General features: G+C 37.2%; 2 protein-coding genes across 7 annotated transcripts in view; one reads left to right on the plus strand and one right to left on the minus strand.

The window, feature by feature from the left end:
- Nucleotides 1-1,254: 1,254 nt before the first annotated feature.
- The window catches only part of LOC123269120 (dynein heavy chain, cytoplasmic), a 31,215-nt gene continuing 7,830 nt past the window's right edge, over nucleotides 1,255-24,639 (minus strand). The window contains exons 2-13 of one of the 6 annotated variants that reach the window (XM_044734655.1): nucleotides 21,336-21,614; nucleotides 18,279-20,410; nucleotides 17,657-17,692; nucleotides 17,161-17,232; nucleotides 12,508-16,579; nucleotides 11,968-12,059; nucleotides 11,654-11,683; nucleotides 8,473-11,538; nucleotides 7,302-7,503; nucleotides 6,417-6,615; nucleotides 5,987-6,104; nucleotides 1,255-5,141 (exon numbers count right to left, since the gene is read on the minus strand). In XM_044734655.1, the coding sequence (XP_044590590.1) occupies nucleotides 1,323-5,141; nucleotides 5,987-6,104; nucleotides 6,417-6,615; nucleotides 7,302-7,503; nucleotides 8,473-11,538; nucleotides 11,654-11,683; nucleotides 11,968-12,059; nucleotides 12,508-16,579; nucleotides 17,161-17,232; nucleotides 17,657-17,692; nucleotides 18,279-20,410; nucleotides 21,336-21,579 (14,082 nt within the window). In that variant the 5' untranslated portion in view covers nucleotides 21,580-21,614 and the 3' untranslated portion in view covers nucleotides 1,255-1,322. Of the gene's footprint in view, nucleotides 5,142-5,986; nucleotides 6,105-6,416; nucleotides 6,616-6,977; nucleotides 7,174-7,301; nucleotides 7,504-8,472; nucleotides 11,539-11,653; nucleotides 11,684-11,967; nucleotides 12,060-12,507; nucleotides 16,580-17,160; nucleotides 17,233-17,656; nucleotides 17,693-18,278; nucleotides 20,411-21,335; nucleotides 21,806-24,639 lie in introns of those variants that run through there. The other 5 variants (XM_044734653.1, XM_044734656.1, XM_044734658.1 and 2 more) reach the window with 5 other exon arrangements.
- On the plus strand, nucleotides 22,992-24,616 carry LOC123269126 (ATP synthase subunit d, mitochondrial-like). The gene is made up of 3 exons (XM_044734665.1): nucleotides 22,992-23,199; nucleotides 23,446-23,614; nucleotides 24,187-24,616. Exons 1-3 carry the CDS (start codon nucleotides 23,081-23,083, stop codon nucleotides 24,415-24,417), a joined length of 519 nt encoding a protein of 172 aa, XP_044590600.1. The 5' UTR covers nucleotides 22,992-23,080; the 3' UTR covers nucleotides 24,418-24,616.

Genomic DNA, 24,639 nt, shown 5'->3' on the forward strand with positions numbered 1-24,639 from the left:
AAGATTGTAAAAATGTCATCGACTTCTTTTTGTGAGCAATTGAATGGTACTTTAATTGTTTGAACCAACATGTACATAGTTATGATTAAAGGATAATTTTATAATGTGAAATGTGTTTTTTTATTGAATATTTTTATGATCCTGAGGTTAGTTGACAGGTGTTAACTTTTTAATTTTCAAACAAGGAATTTTTTTACTGAATTTTTTTCATTGTTAAAAATTAAAAAAAAATTTTGTCTGTCAACTAATGTCATATATTTTTTGGAAAATTTACTTACTTATAACTCCTTTTTTTTCAGCAATTAAATTTTTATCATTTAGACTTTATTTTTTCACCAGGTTTAAATTCACACACTAAAATCATCTGATACTTGAAAATTTTTTTATTTTATTTAACAAATAAATTATTATGGAAAATAATTAAAAAAAAAATTTATTAATAGTTTTTTATAACTCCTATATGAAGAATTTTTCTTTTAAAGTTTTTTAGTCACGATTAATTTGATAAAAAAATTATAATTATTATAAAATGTCTCTTAAATTCATTACAATTAAATTTATTCAATTGAACTTTCACTATTTTTAATTATTAACAATAATTAAACGAAATTACAACTCGGTTATTTTTTATTTGACTAGAACTTCATTTTTTGAGTTAACTGAAGTGTTTTAGTAACAAAAATAAGTTTTTGCGCCGAGAGCGCCACCTGAAAGCCACAACTGTCGTTTTGAAATTCTCCATTTTGCATGATACTCAAGTTAGCCGACGTTTTTAATTATTTGATTTTTTTTTAATAATTAAATTAAAACAAAAAAATATTTTTAAGAAATTTCACTTACAGTTTTTGAAGTTTTTTACAAGTGACATTTTTTTAAAATAATTTTTTCAATAAAAAAAAAATTTTTTAATTTTTAAATGTCGGCTAAATTTTCATCATTTTGCAATTTAATTCTATGCGTGCCTCATAAATTAGTTTACATCTACTATTCAATAAATTATTTATTAAATTATAGTTAAAATAATGAAACAAATTTTTTTAATAAGCCACATTTTATTTTATACCATCAAGTATTACACATTTATATTTTCAGATTAAAAAATTTTAAACTTGTACCTCATTATTATTAATTACATACATTTTTCAGTGAAATTTTAATATCCATATTTATATTAACCAATCAATATATATAGAATATTTTTCATATTTATCATTTCCAGTTTCCAAATATTAAATTACAAACATAGATATAATTTCCTAAAATAATAAAAAAGAAACTTAAAACCGGAATAAAAAAAATAAACCCAAAAAAACAATTAAAATTTAATTCAAAGCCGTAGAAGTAAGCACCGCGACTCCGCGTTCATAAAAGCTGTGAGGTTCCTGATTGACCGCAGTGTTAAGATCAATAGTAAACAGCAGCTCAGTCCTCGTACTATTAAGATAAACCGGAAGAGACAATTTTCCCTTTCTCATTTCCTCGGTCGAAGACCGACTCCACCTCAGCATAGTAACAGGCAAATCAGTCATAATAGTCGAAGTAAGATACAGCTGATTATCCTTACACAAAGCGCCCTGTAGCTTCAACCCAGTGACCGCGAAAGAGCAGTCATCAGTCGCAATATTATCCCCATCTCCAATAGTAACATCCAGCTGGAGTTCTTCAAGCGACCAGCTGTTAGCCTGCGCAATACACTGCCTAGTCGCAGTGATATAAGCCTCAGGGTTCAACAATCCTCCCAACCATACAGGAAAGCTTTTGATTTCCTTAGCACCGCCTTGAGAAACCAGCCTCGAAACTTCTTGCAGCTGAGACACCCGATGACTGAAGTCCGTGATCCACTGGATGACAGTACACCCTCTAGGAACAGTGTACCTCCTCCACCCAGCAGGCAAAATTCCCTTCACCAATTCAGACAGCATCGTGCGATGATAATTAGTTTGTTTCTTCTCTCCCTGGCAGATCATCACCACATCTTCAAGATCATGGATCACATCTTGGAGTAACTTAGCTCCACTATTGACCTCTCGCTCAAAGTACCGATAAAGAGGATCTTTAATATTCTCCACAGTGCGCTTGAGCGTCTGCAAGTTCTTAGGCAGCAATTGCAGCCAAGTAGAAGCTGAATTATAAAGCACCCGCATCCAAGAAGGTCTTCCATCAACATCAGCCTCTCTCGGAGTGTCTCCGCCAAGAGTATCATCCGTAGAGTAAGCCAGCTCATCCTCGTCCTCGAGCTGCTGCATCTTCAGCAGCTTGGACACTAGATCAGTCCCGCGAGTGGTTAACAACACCTTCTCCGCATTATTCGGCAGCCCGAGCCAGGAAGGCGTCTGTCTGTCAGACAGCGACTCGATCCACTTCAAGAAATGATCTCTCCTAGTTCCATCGGGCATCGTGATATGTCTAGGTTGATTCCCTTGGCTCCCGCTTCCGCTTCCGTCAACATTAGCCACCAGAGCGAAGTCTCCCTCAAAGGATCTGGGCGTGAAAAGCTTCCTCAAGAAGGACGCAAGGAGCCGCTGGTCAAACTCGTTGTCTATCTTGCCCCCGTAGATGCACTGCGACAACAAGGTCACCAAAGCGTCCCAGGGGACTTTCTCAGGTGGCAAATTCGTCCTTCCCATCGCGGTAGCTTCTATCCAGGTGTCCAGGGTGTCGCAAGCGACGCGCAGGTCGCTCTCGTTGAACTCGTAGTACTTGGACCACCCTAATGGCGCGTAGCGAAGCCGCTCCTGGACAATTGCGTGGAACCACGCGAGCAAGAAGTACAATCTCGCGCGCTCATTCGGCGCTTTCATCATTCTAGAAGCTGGAACGGTGCTGAAGGTTCTTAGCAAGTTCGCGCGTATTCCCGGAGGTGGCTCAAAGACAAATATCCTTCCGGCTCGCAGTAAATTCACTGGAACCTTCGGGTTGATCTCCATGGTCAAGAATAATCTAAAGCCAGCATGCGGCTGCAAGCTGTGTAATTTTTTTTCTAATTGCACAAGCCACTGCGGAGCTAAGTGGACATTCTTGAGCATCACCCAACGTCCTGCTTTCACTGCCATGTTTATCGCCCGGTCTGCTTGGTTGAATCCTTCCGCGGAGCCGATAGCTATGCTGACAATCTGCTTGCCTAACTCCGCTGCTAAGTCATCAACACGACTCGAAGCGTCGAATCCTGGAACTGAGCACAGCAATGCGGGGACTGCTGCTTTTAATTGGTTCTCCACTACCGACGCAAAGTCTAATTCTACCTCAGCAGCTGCCATGAATTTGTCACCCAGAGCTGAGTTTATGAACAGAGCCGCTGCTGCGATCACCCGGTCGGGTCTGAAGGCTTGGATCACCAGCAGTTGATAAATCGCGTGGCCGATAGGTGACAGTACTTTAGTTACTTCTTCCTCATCATCAGAAATTCTTTCTTCCCATAATTTAGGAACAGCGGTCTCGGGAGTTGGAGATTGTAGCCAAGTCGCGAACTCACTGCTGTTTTCTTGGATGAACTGGGCTAATTTTTTGAACGCTGGGAGCCGAAGGCTCAGACGCAGCATCGCTTCTTGCTGCTCGGAGGTCAAGTTTGGTATCAGAGGCCCACGGACGTTCATCACACCTTCCTTGCCTCGCAAGAAGAAAGTGAACTCCGGGTCGTAGGTTGACTCGCTGACGATTCCTTTCAGGTGGATGCGGCAGAGGAGCAACGCGAAGGTCATCCGGTCGGCGTGTAACATTCCACGGGCGACCCGTTCGTAGCAGACTGAAAATAAGTCGCTGGTGATTAAAGACAGTCGTTGGGTGTAGTCAGATAGGCCTGTTAATTTTGGATTTTGTGATAAGACTGATGTGAAAATATCCAAGAACATTTTGAGGGAGTATTGGTACAAAAAGTGGATTTGGTTCAAACTGTCCATGGTGAAGTAAATGTTGGAGCATGCTTGAGATAAAGGCAAATATTGATGGGACACAGTTTCAATTTCTGCGATAACTTTGTCAGTTTCTTCGACTTTCTTGCTGATGTCAGCGGCTTCTTGTTTGAGAGTTTCTAAAGTGGTGATTACTGAGTCGTCATCAAGGATTTTACCTTTAGCATCGTTGAGCGCTTGGAGAAGCGATTTTTCTAGCTGTCTTAATCTTAAGTGGAATTCTCCTTGGAGTTTTAATAAATCTGAGCGTTTTTCATCAATGTCAGGGCGCTCTGCTTTGAGGACTTGGTTGAGACACTGGCTCTGGAGCGAGCTTCTGGTGACTGTGAAATTAACAAAGGTGACTCGGGAGCAAATGTCAGGTGGGAATTCAACGGTTGGGTCGCGGGTGGACAAGAAAATAACAAATGACGGCGACAAGTCGATGTCCTGATCGCCGAGAGTTATCAAAACTCTCCCACCGGTTCGACGAAGCTCGCGGTTCAGCACCGGGTTCAATATCGGGTCGTAGTTTTCGACATCTTGAACTAGGAGCGGGTTTCCGAAACGCAGAGCACTCTCGAGGTTCTTCCTGAAGGAATCGTCCAAGAAACTGGTCTTGGTTATCTTCCGGTCCTTGAACTCGTTCATGATGAACTCAGTAGCTTGGCCAGAGGGGTCTATTATCAGCGGGTATCTGTTGAACCGCTTGAGCATTATCGCGTTTTCTGTACACAGGTCGTCGGTGGGCAGAGCATTCGCTTGCCAGCGCAGACGCTCGTCAGGGTTGGACAGATACTCGGTTCGAGCTATGTCTGGGCGGAATTGTAAGTTGGCGTTCTGCAGGTGCTGGCACCAGGTGGTGAACAGGTTCTGGCGGTAGTGCTGGTCGAAGTAACCTGCGTAGGCTAGGAATGCGGAAGATAGCAACACGTCGCCGATTATTGTGGACATTTGGCTACGGAATGTCTCGCTGGTGGCCTCCCATCGTTCTCGCTCGATTACAAGGGACTTTATTAGGGCTATTGATCGGTCTACTTTGCCTTGGACGTTCTCCAGGTCTGTCTTGATAGCTTGAGCTTGGGATATGAGTTGTGCGTACTCTTCTTTGTAGGATGCGATACTTAGTTCTAGTTCAGCGATCAATTTTTTGACCTCTTCGCCCTTCTCTTTGTTGGTTTCGGCTTGTCTTTCTAGGGAGTAGAGCTCTTCACGGAGTGGCTCCACGCGTTTCAACATGTCGGCATACTCGATCTAAATATTTATTTATTTATTAATGAAAAAATGAACTTGTATCTTGGAAACTATTGAGATTTTTGAAGATATAAACTCATCCCGATGTTATACTCGTCGAGATCTTTCATTTGAGTACCCACATCAATTTTTCATATATTTTATATATTTATATATAAGTATATATGAAAAATATATGAAAAATTGATGTGGGTACTCAAATGAAAGCTCTTGATGAGTGTGGCATCAAGATGAGCTTATATATTTAAAAATGTCAATAATTAAGAAATTACCTTGTATTTTGTGAACTATTGACATTTTTTAAAATATAAGCTCATCCTGATGTTACACTCATCAAGACCTTTCATTTGAGTACCCACATGCATTTTGATATATTTTTCATATATACATATATATAATATATATAAATATATGAAAAATTGATGTGGGTACTCAGATGAAAGCTCTTGTTGAATGTAACATCGAGATGAGCTTATATCTTTAAAAATATCAATAATTAAAAAATGACCTTGTATCTTGTAAAATATTGACATTTTCAATGATATAAGCTCATCCTGATGTTACACTCATCAAGAGCTTTCATTTGAGTACCCACATCAATTTTTCATATATTTCATATATTTATATATATGTATATATGAAAAATATATCAAAATGCATGTAGGTACTCAAATGAAAGGTCTTGATGAGGGTAACATCGGGATGAGCTTATATCTTTAAAAATGTCAATATTCAAGAAAGTACTTTAACAAAAGTCATTATTTATCAAATTAATGTCATTTATTAATTAATTTGTTTTTTTGTGTTAGATATTTTTAAAAATAAAAAAAAAAAAAAATTCTCACCTGAGCAATTGCCCATTTAACCATAGGTCCACATGCCATACTAGCACGATTTACTTTCTCGAAATTATAATCAGGATTACTGAGGTACCGGTTCTTCATTTTTTCACGTACTTCATCCCTATAAAATTAAAATTAATTAATTTTCATCCTTTACTCTTAATATTAATCAAATAGAAAAAATAAAATTTTTACAAAAGAAATTATAAATTCTATTGCATTCGGATTTAGTAAAAACAAGACACAGTTAATAAATTGTTAAGACAAGTTAATTTATAAAAGAACATTAATTTGTTACAGACAAATTAGATTATTTGAAAATAAAAATAAAAATAAAAATCACCAGTTGAAATGGCTTTTGGCTCCCAATTTAAAATCATTGTCACGGCAATTATTTAAATTTTTTAATAAAAATTAAAGAGAGCATGCTTACGTAATATCCTCAGTACTGAAATTAGAGACGATAGTATTGATAAAGTTGTCTCGCATGATGACAGCACGAATTGATTTCCAATCGCTTGCATTTTCACCTAATAATAAACAAATTGACTCGAGGGCGACTTTAACAATCGCCGGTGGATTTGCCATCGAACGTACTTCAACCAGATGTTGTTTCTTTATTGACTTCACCGCTAGATGCAAAAGAATTGATAAAAAAAAAAAAAAGAAATGTTAATAACATTAAATATTTACAATAGATAGAATAATTAAAAGTAGAAAAGAAAACATATAGTTAAATTTTATTCTAGAGTAATTGTTTAGTTATTGACATCAAAGAAGCTTGCAGCAGCTTACTCTGTAAATTTTTATGTACAAAGTTAAATACGTGTGCTAAAATACAATTATCGTGTTTGTAGTATTCTAAATAATAAGTAATTATTAAAAATAAATAGCGAGACGAGTAAGCTGAATTAATTTTTTATATCCCAGCCATGAAGACGTTGAACATTCATATTTATGAATTACCGATCTTCTAGCAAAGATTTGTTCTTACGTTATGTCAGATGTGTTGAAATTAACAATCGTAGGAATAAAGTTGTCTCTCATAGTTAAGGCGCGAATTTGCTTCCAACTGTCTACTGTAGCGCCAAGTAAAAAACATATTGACTCTAAGGCCAATTTAATGATCGCGACCGGGTTCGCCATTGAACGGATTTCCACCAAATGTTGTCGCTTTATTCCCTTTACAGCTGTACTCGTTTATAATTTATTTATTAAATCATATTTTTAATTTTTAATACTATACTATTCTAGCAAATAAATTAAACTAATAAATTAATAATTAAATTTATGTGAATGAATCCTATGAATAAATTACCAGTCTGGGCGTCAATTACAGCTGGTTCTACTTGAGCTAAATCAGCCATGACATCTTCTCGCTTCTGATCAATAGCAACTGTTTGGATTGCTAATTGCTGTTGAATTTCTTGACTCTGTACTTTTTTCTTCTCAGCTTCCTGTTGATCTTTTACCATTTGTCGGAGTTTTGCATTAGCAGCATCGTTTTTAGCTTGAAGTTCCTTTAAAAAAAAAAAATCATAATAATAATAATCTCTATATCTCTAATAATATCTATCTCTAAATACATTATTAAGAAATGATCTTGTATCTTGTGAACTACCGAGATTTTTAAAGAGATAAGCTCACCCCGACATCACACCCATCGAGACCTTTCATTTGAGTACCCACATCAATTTTTCATATATTTATATATATTATATATATGTATATTTCAAAAATATATAAAAATGCATGTGGGTATTCAAACGTAAGCCCTTGATGAGTGTAACATTGGGATGAGCTTATATCTTTAAAAATATCAATAATTTAGAACTGACATTGCTATCTTGTCAACTAATGATATTTTTAAAGATATAAGCTCACCCCGACATTACACTCATCGAGACCTTTCATTTGAGTACCCACATCATTTTATATATATATATATATATATATATGAAAAATATATGAAAATGCATGTGGGTACTCAAATGAAAGGTCTTGATGAACGTAACATCGAGATGAGCTTATATCTTTAAAAATGTCAATAATTAAGAAATTATCTTGTATTTTGTGAACTATTGACATTTTTTAAAATATAAGCTCATCTCAATGTTACACTCATCAAAACCTTTCATTTGAGTACCCACATCAATTTTTCATATATTTTATATATTTATATATACGTATATATGAAAAATATATGAGAATGCATGTGGGTACTCAAATGAAAGGTCTTGATGAGTCTAACATCAGGATGAGCTTATTTCTTTAAAACCGTCAATAGTTAAAAAAGTACAGTGCAATTTAACAAAAGCCATTATTTAACAAAGCAAAATTTTATTTATTTATAGTTCACAAGTCACGTAAGTCACATAAAGACTGTAAGGTTGCTAATAATAATAATAATAATAATAATAATAATAATAATAATAATAATAATGCACCCCATATATTAATTACAAATAAAAGTAAAAAAAAAAAATTACCTGTGACTTAACAGCCAAACTCTTCTGCATTTCCTCAACCTGTTCAACAGTCTCAGCAATTTTGCTCAGCCCAACATTAAGATGCAGCTGCTGTTCCTCCAAATCACTCCGTTTCTCCTGATACAATTTAACAAAATGATTGATAAAGTCCAAGTAGTGCCTAGGAGTAATAGCCATCGTGCGACTTCCCCGCTTAGCAAGCCTCGCATTAGCTTTATGAAGCGTCTGATGTACATAAACAAACGCATTGACAACGGCGTCTCGATGATTCGGAGGGTTAGGAATCAACGAGCAAGCTGACGGGAAGAAGTCAGGACACCTCCAAGAAGGTCTCTCCAGATCAACCCTGGACGTGAACTCTCTTCCCACCTGGAACAGCGCATTGTCCGACCAGTCTCCGAACCAATTTAGTACACAACGATTGAACAACGCTGGTGAAGTAGCTGCGCGGTCTTTTAACCCATCTGTGCTAGGATTCATCGTGAATACCACATGCAAGTTTTTCATAACTTGACCAGTGAACCACTTGTAGAGCTCTTCATTAGAATCTAGCATCAATCCTTCCCGCTGTGCTCCTTCTTTACACTGAGTCATCAACGTCGTGTACTCATCTCCTTCAAAAAGACCCGGGACTTCTCCATTGGCCAGCAAGGTGTTCATCCTCTCCAAGAATCCCGACTCCAAAACATTAGATTCGTCCAAAATAAATGCTATTTTCTCATCTTTGCACCCTGAGCGTCTCAAAACTTGTCTCAAGTCTTCATCAAAGTCCTCTCCGGTGTATTTATTATGAACCTTAATCTGGAAGATCGACAAACCGTTCATCCAAGCGACGAACCTCGAGAGAGTAGTCTTCCCCGCTCCAGAGACTCCAATTAGCAGCAAATGTCCCTGAGGCTGCCTAAAAATCCTGTCAATCCTCAATACATGCTCCAGAACTTCATCAAAAAGCACCAAAGGAACATCCAGCTCTTCTTCATAGAACACTTTAAGCCTAGCGCGTACATAATCACGGAGTTCTTGTCTATTAACCGGGACATAATCCTTGGACAGCCAGTTGCTGTATAAAATCGGCCTTGAGAGCGCTTTCTCCTTATCTACGCCCATAAAATGCTTAGTAGCGACAATATCAATGTTCTTATTCGTCCAAGCTCTCTCAGAGTCTTCCACAAGCCTATCCTGGAAGAGTCTCAGCGCCTCGTGAGCCCACAGACGAACCAGTCCTTCAACAGCCAAGCTATCCAGCGGACGGATAGCTTCGCAAATTCCTCTGACCCACCTGGTCATCTCTCTAGGCGAGTAAACATAGTGCGGCTGCATGTCTTGGGTGAATTTCTCCTGAGACGCCAAGTAGAATTCTACCATCGCGTTAGTGAGCGGCTCTGCATACCCCCGCAGCGAGGGAGTTAATCTCAGCATCGCGCGAGTAAACGTACCGTAAATTTGCTTCAGAGAAGTCTCTCCGGGATAGTCTACATAGATAACTGGCACATGTCTCAGGAATCTGTGGCTCAAGGGCTTTCTTCCGGGATCTGTCGGAGGATTGCAAGCTCCCACGAACTGGATTCGCTCTAAAGTCACCCAGGCTTGGTCGCTAGTTCTGTAGAACCCGCGATGTTCCACCAGTTGCCGTAAAAAGGATATCACTCGCTGAGTACCGTAATTATCCATGTCAGGTAAATTTATTTCGTCGCAGAAGAGCACGAGCCACTTGCCCAATTGCACTGGGGAGAGAATAACTCCATTGGGAGTTTTTCTGTACTCACAATAGTGGTCGAAGGTCTTTAAGAGTAACTCTGGTGTGGTAGCAGACGAGAAATTCAGTCCAACTACTTCCATGTCTGGCAGAGCTCTCAGAGCTGAGAATAAAGTCATTGTTTTTCCTGAACCCGGGGGACCGCAAAGGACAAGAGGCTTGTGCTCAGCTAGCCAGGTGTATAAAAGACTCTCGTGTCTTACTGTGTCCAAAGTGGGGACTACAATGTCAGGGCTGGCGACTTTGTGAGTCTCGACTTCAATCTGCGGGACTTTGTTGCTCCAAGGGAGCCACTCGCCATGAATGTTGACCTCAAAGTCGATTATCGGGATGTTACTGCCCTGAGGCAGCGGTACTGTGGTGATAGACCGGATAAAGTCACCCAAGTCGGACCTTACTTTTAGCTTAGCGTCTCCGGCAAAGCTCCAGAGCAGAGCGTAGACCAGACACTTGGGCATGTAGCGCTCCAGCTGCTCACTGGGCAGCGGAAAGTCGATGTGGGTGTGATTGTACTGCAGAATATTGCGGACTGCTTGGTTGAGCATTGAGAAAAGCGAGCTGAGTGCTCGCAGCCGGGTGAAGTCCATTATGTGCTCTTGCTTCATGGCGTATTCCAGACAGCGGACGACTAGGCCGTCGGGTGCGAAGTAACTCTGGAGAATGCTCGCTACTTCGCATTGAACGGAGAGTCCGGGGGACATTGTGTCGTCTTTGTTGTCTCCGGTGAGGATTTTCTTGCTGAGGTTGTTGTCTTCGTCGTTGTCTTCGAGGGGAATGTTCTTCAGACGGAGTAAATAGTGCTCGAAGATCATCTCTGTAGAGAGCACGTCTTCGGAGAACCAGACCATTCCACAACGTGATACAGTCGCCAGAGTTGCGTATTTTAAATCTTGAACTTCGAACATTACTCGGACATTTGGAGGCAAGCTTAAACGTTCTCCGTTGGGGAGAGTCAGGAGTTTGTTGTCGTCAAGTACTGAGTTGAGATTTTCTACCCACTCCGGGTCGACGTCACCGTCGAAGATTATCCACTGGCGTTTGTTTATTTCTCCACGGACGTTGTCGATTATTTTTCGCAAAATGTGTGTGAATAGACCGTCGGTCCATTCGCGGGTGTTCGGGTCCAAGACTCCGTAGAGAGTCTCTTTGCTGATGGCTTTCGGGTCAATTACGTGAGCTACGCCCTCAATTCCTTCGAATCGCTCCAGAGCTTTTAGAAGCACTTTCCAGGCTGTTGTTTTGCCGGATCCGCTTGGGCCCACCATCATCAGTCCGTGGTTTAAGTTGCAAATTTGGTACAGTTGTAAGACCTGGAAGAAGATTATTTATTTTATTGATTGGTAAGTCATGAGAGGTTTTTTTTATGCCAGAAGCAATTGAAGGGAGTCAGCAGCAATTTAAGAGCGTTTTTGTTATTCTTCTCACCTTTTCTACCCAAGTTTCACCAACCAGCTCCTTATTGCGTGCATAAGATAAATTGTGTTTTTTTTATATTATATATACATTTACATTTACAGTACTATACTAATTATTTAAGTTAAGAGGGTGTTATTAATTATTTATTATTAATGCGGGAGATTTTGTAAATTTTACTCGGAAATAATTTTTATATTTTAATAATACCCTGTTAAAATCTCGCATACAACTAGCACCGTGTACGTGCGTAAATATACGTGGGTATTTGATTAATTAATTCATCTAAACAAGTATAATTGGACAATTGATAAAATTATAACTACCTTTTCTTGCCAAGCGCCTCCTTGTTCATCATCGCCTTCACCGCATACTAGATACTCCTCAGCGCAAACTTTTCTTATTTGATCTTTCAATCCTAAAATAACAAAAAATGATGAGTTATATTATAAGTATTTAGGCTGCATTCGAAAATGCTCTATCTCTAGATACATAATTATGAAATGATCTTCTATCTTGTGAACTTTTGACATTTTTAAAGATAGAAGTTCATCTTGATGTTATATTCATCAAGACCTTTCATTTGAGTACCCACATCAATTTTTCATATATTTTATATATTTATATATATGTATATATGAAAAATATATGAAAATGCATGTGGGTACTCAAATGAAAGCTCTTGATGAGTGTATCATCGGGATGAGCTTATATCTTTAAAAACGTCAATATTTAAGAAAGTACAGTGTAATTTAACAAAAGTCATTATTTAATAACCCAAAATTTTAATTTTTTTGTTCACAAGTCACGGAAGTCACACAGTGGCTGCAAGGTTTGTAATTTAAAATAAATAAAAAAAAACAAACCTTTCATTTCAGCTCGAGTGTAATTAACACTTGGGAACACATCATTAAGAAGACTGAAAAGGAGCGGAATGTCTTCAGCAACCAGCTTAGGAACCATTGTCTCACAGACAGACTGAATAAGAATCTCCTGTTCGGGTAAATTTTCAGCAATCGAAGCTTCATCAACATTCTCCTCGCCGTTCCTCTGAACCATTCCCTCCTTAATCTTCTGAATCCTATCTCTCTTAACATTCCCCGCAGAAATCAGCACCGACTTCAAAGCCCTCAATCCAAAATCATAGTGCGACTGATTGGACAATTGCTCATCACACAACTTAAAGAAGGGAACAATCTTACAAGCGAGTTTCTCAGCAGACCTGAATCCCTGACTAAACAGCATAACTTCAGCAATGAGCTGCCTGTCAGGCGTGGTCATAGCAAGCGACCTGAACAATTTTTTAAGATTATCCGGCAAATTAGACCGTCCAGCATAACCAGGATTCATAGTAATAAATATCGCCATATCAGTGGACACTTTAACCTGCTTGCCCACCAACTCGACACACAAAGTCGTTCCCTCTTTTTTAGTACCTTCCATCTGACTCTTAAGAGCTTCCTGAATAGTCTGTACCTGCTGCGAGACAGCCGAGAGCATGCGCTCCTCCAGCCGGTTAAACTCGTCAAAGCACCCCCAAGCTCCGACTTGACAGAGCCCCACAAAGATCCGTCCCATCGCCTGGAAGTCAAAGGTCTCGTCACAATTAAACACCAGCACGAACCTTCCCAGCTGATGACCTAGAGCTTTAACCGACTCGGTCTTGCCAGTACCAGCCGGTCCGAACGGAGAGCCTCCAAGCCTCGCTTCCAGCGCTTGAGTCATCGTCAAGTAGCAGCGGTCCGTCAAAGGAGTTTGCACAAGTCTATCCTGAACTCCCAAGTACTCAAACCCGTAGAAGAACTTTGCGTTGGCCATATGAATCGTCAACTGCTGGAGGACTTCCGTCTGCCGAGGGTCGAAGTAGAACCTCATCTCACAGAGCCACTCGAACGCCTTCGGGTTGGAGACTTTATTCGCAATCAACCGCCGGGTGACTGTTCTCTTATGAACAAACTCGTTTATCAAGTGCTCCAACTTCTTCCGCCTCAACGGAGGCTGTTCTTGAAGCACGGAGTCCGCCAGGACATTAAGAGTCCCCTCGACTTGGGTAAGAACTCGCTCCAGAGGGTTCTTATCACTCGCCTGCGACTGGGCTTCGTGCAAAGCCGCTTCCACGTCTTCTGACCACAGAATCTGCGCAGCCAGGACGACAATCTGAGCTTGATAATTGTCACACCAGGTCATGAAAGCGTCAGCATGGATGTTGCCATCTTTAAATTGTTTTATATCAGAAACAGCTTTGGCTAAAGAAGACGCTAAAGTCACTCTCATTTCTTTTTCTACTAAAGTCAGCCACTCGTTGATCTTAGGATGCTCTACAGTAGACACTGGAGTCTGGAAACTGACCTCTTCTCCTTCACGAGAAGCCATTCCAGTAATTACTGTGTTGTCTTCATTCAGCAAAATAGCAGCGACTCCCGCGAACATTTTTTTAAAATGTTTCTGAAGACGCGCGACGTTTTTACTGTTACCAATTATCTCCAGCAGATCTTCATCCCCTACAAAGTAAAACCTAGGGAATGACGTACGCTCGCGTTCAAGATACTCACCCAGAGCCTTCTGTATTTTTCCTAATAAATCTGCGAGCCGCTCTAGCGCTCTTTGGACTCCTGGAATGTTCAAAACGTCCATCACCATCGGAGACTTGGACACTTTTTTCATCAGTCCCAAAAACTCCGAACTGATACTTTGGAATCTAGAAGTCTCAACGGGTAAAAGTGTTTTAATATCAGCGCTACCGGAGAAAATTCCCTCTAAATAAACCCAGCGTCTTTGAACATCAATCCAGACGTCAAACAACGCATTAATCCGATTTAATTTTTCCTCCCAGGTAAGAGCCTCTTCTTCAAAGACTTTGTAGTAAGGCGAGAGCTTCATAGCAGCCACTGAATTAATATGCTCTTTAACTTTATTAAACAAATCATCCCAGCCTCTTATCAACCGACACTTGCTCTGATAATTTATCAAATCGAGCTCATAAGTCTGCCAGGATTCGCGTACTTGCTTCAAGAACTCCTCAAGAGCCATTTCTCCCTGAGCGACCAGAATAATGTCCTTAACAATGCTCTCGTTCTTCTGCAAATTTACATCCCAGACTTGACCCAGGGTAAGCTCACTCAGAATCCAGTTCACCCTTAATTGCTTCGTCAGTTGCTTCCAGTGGCGCTCTTTCAGCGCGTCGGACTTCAATTCAACAATCAGCATGTTGACCTTGGTGTAATTGTGGAGCATTTTTTTGACATACTCGTAAGAAGAGTACTGACGCAGTCTAGCAGGCAGTTCCTTCAACTGGGCCATCATTGTATCAAGCTGCTGGCGGAGTTTCCGCGGCTGGACAGACAACCAGGGCTTCTCTCTTGTCTCGTCAATTTGAGCCCAAATTCGTGACAACTCAGACCAAACACCACGCAAGTCTTGAAGCTCTTCAAAGACAACTTGCATCCTGTCTTCACTGGTACTAGATACTCCACCAGGCTCCTGTAACTCAAGAGCTTCTTTAGCCTTCGCGACATTGTCGCGTTCTTCTTTGAGCCTGGCAAATTTACTCTCAAACATCTGAAGCTGCTGGAGCGCTTCGTCGGGTCTCAAGTGTCCCTCCACGGGCTTGCCACGCTCCCAGTCACCCAGGAAGTCAGTGGTGCGTGTCTCAACAGCTTTGTCTTCAGCGACTATCTTCATCTGCAGCGAAGCGACTTGGGTCTGGATGCTCAAGTCTTTGCGCTTTATTATTTCATTAAAAGCTCCCCACTCGCCTTCAATATTGTCCACGTGCAGCCAAGACGAAGGAAATTGGAACCGCTGGCGCTCAAGAATCCGCTGGCCTTCCCGATAAATGTCCACTTGCTTCTCCCAGACCTTCATCTTGCGCTTCAGCGACTGGACGTAAGTGATGAATCCTACCGCGTCGGTAGTACTAGCAGCTTCTATCGACTGCTGCTCCAAGTCGCTGCGAGATTTAGATACCTGCCCGTGGAAACTCGTCATTTCATTGCCGAGCAACGCGCCAAATTTACCGAGAGTCTCTTTGTGCCACGAGTCGTACTTGAGCGACACCTTGCTCTGTACTTTAGCAAAGTCGATGATAACTGGACCGAACTCGCGACGCGTGTCCGAGGTGTCGAAAGTCGTGCGTGTTTTTTTGATGTCATTCAAGCACTTCATCCACAAATTGATGTCATCGCCGAGTTTGCCGTAAAGATTGTCCGGTTGGAGATCCCAGAGAGCTTGATAGCGCAGCCACTGGTCTACATACTCGGCTACGTCTTTTATTTTTGATTCTATAGACTCGTAAGCGGCTTCTAAAGGTTGCTTGCCGCTCGGAAGCTTGGTGAGTAAATTTCTGTAGGTTCCAGACTCTGGCTTGTCGAGTCCAACTTGGTAACGCGAGCTCTGAAGACGCACTTGGGAGGTGACGATCGCTTGCCATGCGAACAATTGCTGCATTATTTGGAAACGCGCGTCCTCGATGCTGGGGTAGAGGTACATAGTTTGGTTGGTGATTCTGACCTCGTGGATTTGGTTCTGGATTTTGGGGTCTCCGCCGGGCTTGTGGGTGGGCTTTGCTGGCGCGTCGGTGTCCATGCTCAGGTCTACTTCCTTCTTTTGGCCCATCAGAGCGTCTGTCCACGCCTTCACACCGGCTTCTAATCGTGCTGCTAGGTTCTTCTCTACTTCCTCGTCTAGTCTTGCCACCCAGATGTGCAAGTTGGAGTAATTTTTTAGGGATAATTCGTCGACTGACTTTTGAATCTTTGCTAGGATGTCTGCAAATGTGTTTGCGGAGTAAGGACAAGTTTCTAAGGATCTTACGTCGACGTCCAGTTGCTCTTCGACTACCAAAAGGTCGTCGACTTTCTCTTGGAACTGGACCACGATGTCTGATAAACGCTGGACGTATGGGTCTAATTTGTAGCTCTCCCACACTAATGCTATTCCCTGTTTAATTAAACATAATTAATTAATAATAATATTGCATGACAATTGCCAAAAGGGCGTATAAAAAATTTTTCTTTTTCAATTATTTTGCAAACATATTTTGATCAAAAAAATTTCAAGTCTTAAAAATTTATGTCTCTAGTTATAAATCTGAATGACTCGAAGAGTGAAAATAAAGAATATTAATATTTTTATTATTAAATGGCTATCAGGCTACTAAAGCGCAAAATTTCAAAAGTTTTTAATATATTCAGTCATAATAATCATTTTTTAAAAGAGTTAATTTTTTCTTAATCTGAATCTTACAAAATAGTTTTAAAAAATTAAAGAGAAAAAAATTGGGTCATTTTCTAGAATTCCAAAAAAAGTCAAATAAAATTTTTTTCGTTGCTCATTTTGCTCCTTTTCACAGTTCAATTTCTCATATTTTATGTTTTATAATAAAAAAAATAATTTTAGTAACTCGAAATTTTTTGTTTTTTATCTTGACGTTTTGGACGATTTTAAGTTGACTGGCAAAAATAATTTTTTTTGCACGCCCTTTTGGCATTTACGCGATATAATAATTATTGATAAATTACCTCTGAGAATAAAGAAAGAACATCTTTTCGCATTCCAGCAACCAATGGAATAATACTTGCCTTGTCTTCAATCTAAAATTAAAAATTTATTAAATAACTAGTCTAAATAATAAATAAAAATTAAAATGCACTGATACATAATAAAATTACAGTACTAAAATACAACTCAATATTGTTAACAATAAATTGTTGAAAGCGATGCAAACGAAAATATGCTAGAGGTATTCCCTGACATCAATTACACATTTTAATTTAAATTATTTATCAAGTTTATTTGAAAGGAATACCTCTCAAAAATTACGTATTAAATAATACCACAGGCTGTAAAAAAATAATATAATTTAATTTAAAAGAAACAAAGGGAGAGGGACAATCCGATGCTTTGTTCAAATTATAAACTAATTTTAATCAACGACTTTAATTAATAATAAGAGTTTAATTAATAATAAGCAGGCAGACAGTTGCGTTGAATATTTTTCTGGCGGTAATAAACTACCTTTAATGTGGGACAGTGGGGACTCCGAGATGTAAGCTAAAAAATTACGTAGATTTAAGAGGGATTAGATCTCTATCATCGATCTAAAACTGCACGTAAATAAGTACAGTACACTATTTTTAAATATAAATATTAATATTAATCTAATATTAATTAATCAATCATATCGATGTTCTAATTAGCAAATTGTCTAACTCTAATTTTTTGTCCAGAAAAAAATTTCTTGGCTCAAGAATCGTTTAAAATAAATTTTGGTTTTTTGACAAAAGAATATCAATATCTATCATGCTAATAAAATATTGGCATTAATTTTGATAGATTAACAAACAAATAGGTTCACTTGAATTAACCAAAAAATAATTCGATTAATTCTTGAGACAAGAAAATTTTCTCAAGAGTAGTACTTTTTTTTCTCAGTGTAGTTCCAAATTTATTATCACTTTAAAAAACCATTTAATATTTAATAAAAGTATAATATTTTGGTTAGAATCATTCAAATAATTGATAAGCGAACTATTACTACATCAAAATATTAAAAAATCACCTTCTGAAAAATAAGAAGCTAGACCAATTGCTAATTAGACGATACATAAATAAATATAAATAATGAAATAATCCTTACTTTTTCCAGAGTTCTCTCATAAGTCCTGATACTTTCAATAAGACTGATAGCAAACGGATACAACTGATTCGCCTGGTGTGCCTTATTAACAATCGCCAAGGGCACACGGAACCCGAGGTTCTTCAAATTCCTGACTTCCTTCGACAGCATGATAATCTCAGGCAAGAAATTAACCTTCAACTTCAGTACATTGCCCCTTCCTGACCTAGACCTGACAGTATCAATGATAAATATCCTTCCAGTGACTCCAATATTCCTCTGCTGAACTTTCCTCGCCCACTCGTCGAATATCTCCTGAGTAGAAAGCTTCAACCTAAAAGAATCTCCATCAGCTTTAAGCTTCTGTCCTTCAATGTGGCTCTCCCAGCCTTTTCCCAGGACATCTTCAACCCTCTTGAGATACATCGTCAGCTGGTAGTCGATCTGCTTGACCCAGATAATAGATCCCGAGACCGGAGGAATGTCTCTTACCATGCTCATCTTGCAGCACTTGCTCTGAGGATACTGAACCTTGAATTTCTCATGCAGAGCCTCAATATCATCCTTAACTCGCTGGATCAGCTGAGTCTGATACTCGCGAATAGCTCCACGAATGTGAGGCCTGACAAACAGAGCATTGAACCTAGAGAATATCCTGAACATCTCATTAGCATTCTTAGCAGTTCCCAGCTGATCCCGAAGGTGAGCGGTGATTCTTGCTTCCACGCGTTCGATGCGCTCCTCATAGCGATGAACAGCAGCCTCCCAGGACTCAAGACCTTCCTTAGTGATGTCTAAGCAGTCCACCTCTTTTACATTCTCATAAGCAAGGTTAACTTCACCAATAGCATTAGCATCAGCAGCATCAAGAGCGAATTCAACCTTGACATTTTCGCTCTCTTGATTGTCAATATTGCTTGCAGAGCTGGTGCTGTTCTGGCGAACGGTAGGTCTTAGCACCCGAACAATAACAGTGCGCAACTGTTCGTGCTGTCTCCTGAACCTTCGCATCTGTTCCATCCTTGTTTGGAGCTTCTTATGAGCGGGAGAGACTCGCCAGACCATCTTCATATGCTCGTCACGTTTCTTTTTGACAAAGTCACGCAAAAGTCCCGTTAGTTTGTCGTACTCGTCGTCCCAGGTGTTGAACACTTCGAAGCACTGGGTCATTACTTTCTCGAACTCATCAAATGGAATGTGCATTAGCCGACGCGTGCCCAGTACTTTCAACAGCTGCTGGCTTAAGTCCCGAGAAATAGCTTCTACTAGACGCAGCACGCGTTGAATTGGGTACTTAGTGTTGCGTATTTTACGCATGTGCAAAAATATCTGCTGGACTGCGGCTCGGATGCGTTCTAACTCGGTTGCGGACAGCAAATCATTGATAGGAAAGTCTTTCATCAGAGGATTGTAATCATTGACGGTCGCTAGAGCTTGCTTGAGACCTGTGTCGGTGTCGAAACTCACGGTGGCATGGAAACGCTTTCCGTGCTTGAGAATATCTAGAGTCAGAGTCACTTCTGTGCTCTCGCGCTTCTCCTGGATGCGATGAAGAGCGCGTTCTAGGTTCAGCCAGAAGGAGATTTCTTGCAAAGCAGTTCCTGACTCCGGGTCCCGGTTCAGCTTGGTTACCTTTTGGATTTCTTTGATCCAGCGGTTGACTCCGTTCTGCAGCTGGTTGAGGAATGTCGAGTCCTCGACCTTGTCTCCGAAGTCCGCGACTTTGGGCTTTCTCCCCTCGTCAGCACACTGCTTTATCACCTGCATGACAAGCTGGTGGACCGGCAGCGAGATTTCCGGGATGTCGATGTTCTGCTGTAGGTGCAGCAGCCCCATTTCAAGCTCCGCGATTTTTTTCTCAACTGATGGAGCCATTTTGTCTCCATCGCGGTCCACCCGCCCGGTCTCTTTGACGTAGCTCTTGAAAAATGGAGCCATGGTTTTGCTAATTGCGTGAAGAGTTTCGTAAGGCGGGCCGTCGGAGAAGTTTACTAGTCGAACTTGCGAGGAGATTGATTTGTCGGCTTCTATGACCGCTCCTCGTTTGGTTAGTACCAAGGTTGACATTTTTGGGTTTGTGAAGTAAATTTCGGTGGAGATGTAGTAGGTACTGTCTCTCTCGTCGTCTGCTCCGTCACCGCTTCCGTCTTCATCTAAGGAAATTTTTCTTGGGTTAGTTAAATATTTTTATTAATTGGTTGATGGAGAAACTTGATAATTTTTTTTTTTAATTGAAATGGTCAGAGATAATTTTGAAAAAATATATGAAAATTAATTTTGAAGATTTTTGACAATTTTTAGAATTTTTCTAACAAATAAACTGTGGAAAAAAAATTAGGAAAAAAAATTAACATGCAGAAATTTAGAAAAATTATAAATGCAATTTTTTAGAATTAATTTAATTGTTAAATAAAATTAAAAATTGCTCAAGTGACAGCTAACTCTAATTTCATGAAAATTAATTTAGCAGATATTTGACAATTTAGAGAATTTTTGTAAAAAATAAATTATGGGAAAAAAAATTATAAAAAATTGATATTTAGAAATTTTTAAAAATAAAAAATTCAATTTTTCTTAAATAATTTTTTGGAACAAATTTGTTTTTTAACAAAAATTAAAAAGTGGTTAAGTGACTGTTAACTTGAATGTCATAAAAATATTACTAAAAAAATGAATAATATTAAAATTAGCCGACATTGTTAATTTTTTGAGTTTTTTTTTTAATTATTAAATTAGAGCTAAATAATATTTTTAAAAATTTGCACTTATAATTTCTAAAGTTTTTTAAAAATGAATTTTTTTTTAATTTTGTTGTAATAATTTTGTCGGCTAACTTAATTTTCATAAAAAAATGATAATTATATTTAGAGATTTTTAGTTTTAAAAATATTTTTTAACAAATAAATTAAAATAAATCAAATGAAAAAAAATATACATGCAATTTATTTTAAATAATTTTTTTTTTTTTAATTATATAAATTTTATTCAATAATTAGCAATCTGTCAAAATTTACTGTCGGTATTATAAAAATAAATTATTTACAGTATTATTAGAAAAATTAAAAAAAAAAAATGAACCTTTTGTTGAACTGCGCTGGATACACAGTGCCCATACTTGAAAATCGCTGATAAATTTTCGAATATAATCCTGATGACTCTTGTCGTCAAGAGCTGCGATAAAAGCTTGCGGGACACCATCTTCCTCGGGCGCTAATATTGTTATTATTTTACGCAAATAATTAGTAAAAGACGTAAAGTCAACAGTCGCTATTATTTGGGACTCTGGCGTGGGTTCACCAGACCCATCCAGTGAATCACCCATCCTGTTCAGCTACGTTTTCAGTTTAATAATTTATACTTAAACTTTAGTCTATAATCTACACTTGTTGGTAAATGAAATTATTCATTATTCAACTACACAGAAAAAATACAAAATTAAAAACTATCGAGCTCTTATGTTTTAAATGTCAGAGTTAAATATATATTATTTAATTATTTAGCAGCAGCAATTCAGCTCGACAGCTCACAATTGCTCATCTTCTATGGAGGAGGGCAAAGAAAATGGGTGAATCGAACATCGAAGTCAATTGTTTTATCTCGATGTTTTTTAAAGTCGATTAATCGATACCTGTCATTTTAAAAATCAAAAAATTTTTAATTAAAAAATTTTTTTTTAATTAATTACACACGAAATATTAAACTTAATGATTAATACTTAATAATACACTGACTGTAAAAATATTTAAAGTATTATCTACGTAAAATATTAAAAAAATGAAATATAATTCGCCATATTTAGTATGCGCATGCGCGCGCAAAAGTTCAGTTGTCAAATGACAGGTGCAAGCTTACAAGCTTATTTTTTATAATTTCTGAGTTACTATTGACAAAATTTTGTTATGAAAATTAAGTTAGCCGACATTTAAAAATTTATAGAATTTTTTTTATTGAAAAAACGATTAAAAAAAAATTTTCACTTGTAAAAAACTTTAAAAACTGTAAGTGCAATTTTTAAAAAATATTTTTTTATTCTAATTTAATTATTAAAAAAAAAATCAAAAAAATAAAATCGTTGGCTAACTTTAGTATTATAATTTTATTCACTGCTTGTTTAAAAAAAAATCACTACACTTAAATTTGTGCTAAAATAATTTTTAACAACATTAATTACTTATAATTAATAACCAATTGAGTGACATTCAAGTTAGCAATCACTTGACAATTTTTTAATTTTACTTAACAAAAAGATTTGTTTCAGAAAATTATTTTTAAGAAATTGCATTTTTTATTTCTTTAAAATTCTAGATGTTAATTTTTTCTTTCAATTTTTTTTTGCCATAATCTATTTGTTATACAATTTTTAAAATTATTAAATAAATGCTACATTAATTTTCATACCAATTAAATTATAGTGAATTGCCTTGAAAATTAATATAGCACATATTTAATAATTTTAAAAATTTTATAACAAATATTATGGGAAAAAAAAATTAACATTTAGAAATTGAAAAAAATAAAAAATGCAAATTTTTAAAAACAATTTTTTGGAACAAAATCTTTTTTGTTAAATAAAATTAAAAAATTGTCAAGTGACAGCTAACTTTAATGTTATTGAATTGCCGTGTAATACATCAACAACGACACCTACAATGTCAATTATGATAAAAACCAACTTCAAGTCGATGAAATCCAATTGTGACAACAAAACAAGAAAAAATAAATTTTATTCTAACCAACCTCACAGTTTTTCAGTGTGGAATGGTGATCCGTTGATCACTCCAACTTTTGCTGTCATTAATTTATCAAAAAGTAATAAATAAATAATGGCTTCTCGCAAAGCTATTAAAGCCATTAATTGGTCCGCGATTGCCGAAAGGATTCAAGAGAGTGAAAAGCCCATTTTTGCTAACTTTCGTACTAAATCTGAGGGCTTCCTAAGACGGTTTGTGTTGCACGTTATACCAAAATTCATTTAGTTATATAATTTTTTTCTACTGTCCCTTTACCCCAATTATTTTATTTGTATTTCCACTTATTTTTTATCTATACCTTTATTTTTATAAATTAATATTTATGTGTAGCTATACACATATATACATTTATATTTTTAATATTAACGAATATTTATTTAATAAGTTAATTATTATGTTTCTATGTTTAATTAATTAACATGTGATTATTGATTCAGCATGAACGAGTTCCCAGAAACAGTTCCAGCAATTGATTGGGCTCATTACAAAAAAAATATTCCCAACTCAGCAATGGTTGACGAGTTCCAAAAGCAATATTCAAGTCTGTCAATCCCAATTCCAGCTGATAAGTACACTTCAATTGTAGAACAGCAAGAAAAAGAAGCGGTATTTATTATTTTTGTCATTCCATCAATATTTGTTAAAAATGAAAATTAATTTAGCAGACATTTTATAATTTTAAGAATTTTTTTACCACGAATAAATTATATAAAAAAAAAAAAATGAGAAAAAAAATTGACATTTAAAAAATAAAAAAAAAGAAAAAATGCAATTTTTTAGAAATAATTTTTTGGAGCAAATTTATTTATTAAAAAAATTTAAAAAATGCTCAAGCGACTGCTAACTTTGATTTAATTTGTTAAAAATAATTTCGCAGATACTTATTAATTTTAAGAATTTTTTTAACAAATAAATGACAAAAAAAATTGACATGTAGAAATTCAAAAAAATTGAAAATCTAATTTTTTGGAACAAAATTTTTTGTTAAAAAAAAATTTAGAAAAAAAAATTGACATGTAGAAATTAAAAAAAATTAAAAATCCAATTTTTTTAATAATAATTTTTTGAAAAAAAATTAAAAAATTATCTAGTGACTGCTAACTTTAATGTTATTTAATATTTCAGCATGTAAATATTTGTAAGAATAATTTTTAATTGATGATTTTTAAATTGTACAGTCGGAACACGTCAGAAACTTCATCACAGAATCTCACAAGCGAATTGAGGAATACAAAGCTGAAATCAATAAGATCAATTCAATGATACCATTTGAACAGATGACTATGGAAGACTTTGCAGAACTGTACCCAGAACATGCATGGAGCCCAGAGAAACCAACAATCTGGCCACACGACCCCAATTACCAGCCTGGTGAGGAGCCCGAGCCAATTCCAAAAGGCGAGCACTAAATTTAAAGATTCAATAAACAATTGTCGGTGATGTACAATTGTAGTACACTGTATAATAACTACCTAGAATTTTTAAATAAATATATTCAACTGTCAGTAATTATTTATGACAATTGTTATTTATAATTCTGACAATCAAGTCTCGGTTCAAGATTATTGTAATTGTTCTTGAGTGAATAAATTCTATTATACATATAAATATTTTTTTTTCATCAATACCGA

The sequence above is a fragment of the Cotesia glomerata genome, linkage group LG7, assembly GCF_020080835.1.
Source record: "Cotesia glomerata isolate CgM1 linkage group LG7, MPM_Cglom_v2.3, whole genome shotgun sequence".
NCBI classification, from domain to species: Eukaryota; Metazoa; Arthropoda; class Insecta; order Hymenoptera; family Braconidae; genus Cotesia; species Cotesia glomerata.